Below are 5,944 nucleotides of genomic sequence, written 5' to 3'. Positions count from 1 at the left end.
TAGACTGAAGAACAAAAGGACAGCAACTTGTCTGTTCCCCTTCCCCCAATTCCCCAGCGCTGTTCCCATCCCCCAATTCCCCAATTAAAAAAATATATATATATTAAAAAAACAACAGCAAAAAAACAAAAAAACCATGCTAAAAGAATTCACCACAATTATCAAGGAATCTGACATTTTTTTATAGTGCATTTTTCAACTTCTGCAAAAATATATAACTTTTTTCTTCTTTTCTATTTTTTTCCAGGGTCTCAATAATTCTTAATACTGGATTAGGCCTAGAAATAAGTAGGTACAAATTATAATATCTATTATAAACATTCTGTTAGCTTTTCAGTTTTTGAGACATTCTAAGGATGTCTCTGGGAATCCCAACATTGAGACACAGTTTGATAATCACTAATTAATGACAACTCTTAATTTTACAAATCTATTAATGCAAACAAAAATAACAAAAACACCAATTAGATGTTACTAATTAGCAAATTATCTTACTTTCCCAGCCAAGGTTTCTTTGTGAGTGGTCCTTCCAAACCACCCACAGCTCTTTTTCGGCTATCTGGTTCAAGAACTACTCTGGTTATGTTGCTATTAATTGAAACAGGAACTGGCGGTTCAGTCTGGATGACAATGTTAGCAGCTGTTGGAAACAAAAATTAATATTACTGACAAGGCATTACATTTGGGGAATTTCAAACGATTAAAATATTTAGTCCAAAAGCTAAAAAGCACTGTGAATAACACCCACTACCATTTCCTTTTCAGAAACACCTAAGCAACAAGAAAAACTTATCAACGGCCTCCTTTTTCTCCTTTTTAAAATATACAATATCCAAGTTTAAAAAGTAATAGGCAACCCCAATGTAACAAATGATTCAGACAAGAATCATCAATGGATTAAAAAAAAAAAGATCAGTGAAAGGCTGTTAGAGAATAAGATATTTATCTGATGCCGAAGTATCACTCCACAAATTATTTACTTTACAATGGAGAGATTGCATAATTATCACCTTAGGTAAACAATCAAACTTAGCACCATAGATAGAGTAAAATTATTTGTCTCCTGATGTAATTCAATGAATTCACCTGGGTAGGGTATTGTTATGGAATTATAATTTTCTTATATATGGCAATGATATTGTGCTTAACAGGACTATTCTTATTTTTAGAGGTGAAGAAGTGTCACAATCTCTACAATTTCAAGTGGTTCAAGAAAAAAAAATGTGGGAGGGCGAAGATGGTAATTATCAATAAAAAGGGGGCCAAATACATGGTGATGGAAGACTACTAGAATTCGGGGGATAAGCACACAATGCAATATACTGATGATATATTATAGAATTGTACATGTGAAACATATAATTCTACTAACCAATGTCACCCCAATAAATTTAACTTAAAAAGAAAAAAATATGAGGAGGGGGGAGGAAGGGAGAGAGAAGTGTGCAGCAACATAAGCAAGCATTTGTGCCCAAAGGTGACAAAATGTTAACAACTGGTGAATCTAAGTGAAGGTATTTAGTTGTTTATTGCACTTCTTTGATTTTCTCTAGGTTTAAAGTTTTTTAACTTAAAAGTTGACCGAAGGGCCGGCCAAGTGGCACGTTAGTTAAGAAATGGCTTGGGATGCCAGAGGACCCCGGTTTGGATCCCACATGAGCCAGTGACACTGCCCTCTACAGCTAAGATGCTGAACAACAGCTCAACCTGGAGCTGGGCTGCCGGGCGACGGCGTAGGCTGCAGTCGGCTGCCATGGGCTACCGTGTGTAGCCAGCAGCCAGCATGAGAGGCCCTCAAGCCGCCGTGAGCGGCTGTCCAGAGGCCAGTGACTGATCTGCCTCGCCCGGGAAGAGCGCAATGATGGTGCCAGCTTGGGCCAGTGAAGCANAATATGGCCTCAGGGATAGAAAAGACAGTCTGGGGAATATAATCAATAATGTTGTAAATATTTTTTAAGGGGCCAGATGGACTCATGTCTTGTTAAGGAGACCACTTCATAGTCGTGTAGAGGCCTGACCAGCGCACTGTATTTCTGAAGCTGATGTTGAATAATAATATATGTCAACTATAATTATATATACATATAGTCACGGGACATGGAGTAGAGTGTGGCAATGGAGTCAATGGAATTGTAATAGATAAGCATGATATCAGGGGTGGGAGGGCAGTGGATGGGGGAGGGGAGTTGTTTCTGTGCGAAGGGTGAAAAGGATAACTATTGCATTGTTCTGTACACCTGAAACTAACAATAAAAAAAAATGCAGACATGGAAACAAAAACCAAACGGCAGGGAAAAAAAAAGAATCACCTGGAGAACTCATTAAAACACAGATTCCTGGGCCCCACTCAGCGATTCTGACTCAGTAATTGGGGTGAGGCCCAAGAAATTCCCCCCAGGACATCAGATGCTGCTTGTCTGCAGAACAACTGAATGGCTCTGATGCAGAAGCCCAAAGGACCACAGACTGAGAAACACTGATCCAGAGGGTGGGACTAGAGGCCCTCGAATTCCCCGTGAACCAGCAGATTACCTTCTGGATACCTCCATGTACCGTTGAGGAAGACGACTGCTGATGAAGGTGCTGTGGCAGGTGATGGTGCTGCTGTGACAGGTGACTAAGTGTTTGCTGTTGCTGCAGGAGCAGCTGTGCTGGGGACTGTAGTGCTGGTTGCTCATTATTTTCTCTGTGCCACAGGACTCGGATAAATCGGTTGTTTAGAACTGCTTCAGTGCTGGAAATGGCTTTCCTGGCCTCCTCATTGGTGAGATACTGGATGAGGGCTGCTTCTGGATCTCCCTTAAAAGCAACCTGTAAGAAAAAACAAAAGCAACGAAAACAACAACAACAAAAACACAGATATTAACCAATAGTTAAATGCAAATAAATTATTGATAAAGACTTCAGAAGTAGAAAACAGCCTGCTAAAATCCATTGTGAATCCTTTGTTAAATTCTGTCCCCTAAAAGATGATATGCCTATTTCAAAATTATATATGGAAAATGTTAGATTATTTAATAAGTAATCCTACTAATGTTACCTAACCACTTGGGGAAGAGTTATCAGATCCCTCCCTCATATCTTACCTTCAAATGAACTCCAGAAAAAAATATTTTTACAATAACAAAATACACCATAAAAACCCAGAAGGAAAAAGGTATCTGTATTACCTCAGGCTTTGGAAAGCTTTTGTGTGTATATACCTATAAAGATAGGGGCCATAGGTACAGCAGATTTGACCACGTAAAACCTTTGTCAGTCCAAACAAAGGAAATGACAAAGGAAAAAGTATTTTTAATATATATGACAAGCAATGGCTTGGAAAAGCATTATGATAAATGCCTTCATAAAAAATGGACAAAGACAATGGATAGGTATATCCAAAAGAACTGCAAATGCTATATAAATTAGAGTATACATAGTAATAAAAAAAGTAAATTATAGCAAGTATAATTTTTCGCTTATGAAACTCATTTAAAAAATTTAATGGATCCATATTACAGTGTTGATGAGGTTTCAGACACTGCATTTGGGAGTACCAATCGCATAACCCTTTTGGAGAACAATCCGTTAGTTCAAATAGTCTTAAAATTACCTTTAATTCGGCAATGCATTACAAAAAATAATGAAGTTTATCCACAAGGAGGCTTACCACAACACTGTTTTTATATAAAATAGAAACAACATAAATTTCCAACAACAAAGAATAGTTAAATAAGTCATGGCCTATTGCTACAGACTGAATTATGTGTCACACACATACCCGGACTCATATGTTGAGGCCTTACCCCCTAACATGACTACTTGGAGATAAGGTTTCCGGATAGGCTTTTAGGAGGTACTAGAGGTTAAACGAGGTCATAAAGGTAGATAGATAGGACTGGTGGCCTTACAGGAAGATGTCTCTCTCCAGCTCTGCCTCTCCCTCTCTCCCCTTCCACCATGTGAGGGCATAGCAGAGAGGTAGCCATGTACAAGCCAGAAAGAGTCCTCACCAGGAACCATTTTGGCCAGCACCTTGATCTTGGATTTCTCAAAAATAAATGTTTGTTGTTTAAGCTACCCAATCTATGGGATTTGTTATGGCAGTGTGAGCACTAATATACCCATCTACACCAAGCCATCTAATTTTTCTAAATGCCATTAAGAATAATGGCCTAGGAAAAATGTAAGAAAGAAAAAAAGGTAGAGACATTTGGTATGTTCACATCTTTTGCATTTCTTTAAGTGTGTGAAGCATTTTTTTAAAAGAGAAAAAGTGTGTGTGTATTCTTCCATACAAATAAATACATTATGTCTTTTCATCAAAAGATTTATAATTGTTATTGCTAAGTGCTGAGATTTCTATGATTTGTTTTACTTTTGTTTAATGTATTTCCAATTATCTGTAAAATTAAACATGTACTACTTCCGTACTCAGGGAAAAAATGGCTTAAAAATCTCTCAGAAACAACGCTTTGGATCAATTCTTTAAAATACCAAGTTCCCCAATACGACCTTCTTAAACTCAGTGATAAAAATCATATTTTGGTTTGATGGAAACACTAAGTGTCCGAGGTAACTGAACGAAATTCCAGCTTAAAGAGGCCGTCAAACATCCTCCCTCGATTACAGCATAACACCCAACCACGAATTCGTGCTTTCAAATATCTAACAAGTAGGCAGCAATACAAAAGCTACAATTTGATGTTAGGTAACACGTAGAGCTGCCTAAAATTCTCAAGATTAGAACCATTTTTAACCAATAACTACTTTACTACAAACATAAAAGTCAGCCAGTAGACAACATTACAATATTAGAAATTATTAAGAATCTTGTCTACCTATTTAGAATACTAAAGCAGGTGATAAAGTCATCTGTCCAGAGATAGAACTATAAAAATACAGGAACTAGCCCGATGTCATTCAGGAAGATGTTGCAGAAAAGAACCAAATCAATTCAAAGGAATAGCATAACAATTCCATCATTAATTTGAGTATACAGATATACAGTGGAGTTTGAAACTCTGAGCAGATATATCACTGGCTCATTTAAGCAAAGCGAGCTGGTAGGCATATTTGCAAAGATGCATAAAACACACGGATTCTGTCACCAACACAGCCATATTTACCTGGATGTTAACAATAGTTCCAAATTTGCTGAAGTGTTCATTGAGCTTGGTAATGTTGTTCAATTCCTGAGGGATTTTCTTGACTTCTAATTTGGTATTTGTATACTGATTCTTTCTCAAGAATCCTGGTTTACTCTGATTGTTATTCCCTTGTCTGAAAGAAATATTAATAAGTCTTGGTTAATTATCTCACCTTATGCCTAGCCAAGAGATACATAAGCAAAGTATGTAAGGTTATATTAATGTGTCTTTTGTAAGCACTTAACATTCTTCAGAAATTAGTAAATAATTTTATCATCCTTATTACACGGGAACAGAACATGAAAGAAGACTGAATGGCAAGTGATCACAAAAAGAAGAGGCCCAACTGAGATTAAAAAACCATGCTAGGGCCGGCCGAGTGACGCGATGGTTAAGAACTGGCTTGGGATGCCAGAGGGCCCCGGTTCAAATCCCACGTATGAGGGCCATTGACACTGCCCTCCACAGCTAAGATGTTAAACAGCTCAACCTGGAGCTGGGCTGCCCTGAGTCGCCGGCTACGGCGTAGGCTGCAGCCCCTGCTGCAGTGGGTTGCCATGTTCTACTGTGTGCTGTGTGTAGTGAACGGCCGTCCAGAAGCCGGCGACTCATGTGCCTCGCCCGGGAAGAGCGCAATGATGGTGCCAACTTGGGCCAGTGAAGCAACATCCTCCACACACTAGACTGAAGAACAAAAGAACAGCGACTTGTCTGTTCCCCATCCCCCAATTCCCCAGTGCTGTTCCCATCCCCTCAATTCCCCAATAAAAAAAATCTTAAGGGCCGGCCGAGTGGCGCGATGGTTAAGAACT

The 5,944-nt window shown here is 38.7% G+C and overlaps 1 protein-coding gene across 1 annotated transcript in view; it reads right to left on the bottom strand.

Annotated features, from left to right (window-relative positions):
• The window catches only part of RBM27 (RNA binding motif protein 27), a 70,823-nt gene that overhangs the window by 26,530 nt on the left and 38,349 nt on the right, over positions 1-5,944 (bottom strand). Inside the window, exons 12-13 of the mRNA XM_019661406.1 lie at positions 5,112-5,265; positions 2,533-2,811 (exon numbers count right to left, since the gene is read on the bottom strand). Coding sequence (XP_019516951.1) covers positions 2,533-2,811; positions 5,112-5,265 — 433 coding nt within the window. The remainder of the gene's footprint in view (positions 1-2,532; positions 2,812-5,111; positions 5,266-5,944) is intronic.

This window comes from Hipposideros armiger, unplaced genomic scaffold (assembly GCF_001890085.2).
Source record: "Hipposideros armiger isolate ML-2016 unplaced genomic scaffold, ASM189008v1 scaffold_11, whole genome shotgun sequence".
In the NCBI taxonomy this organism is placed as follows: Eukaryota; Metazoa; Chordata; class Mammalia; order Chiroptera; family Hipposideridae; genus Hipposideros; species Hipposideros armiger.
The sequence above is the reverse complement of the archived record's forward strand: the minus strand, read 5'-3'. Positions and strand labels throughout refer to the sequence as shown.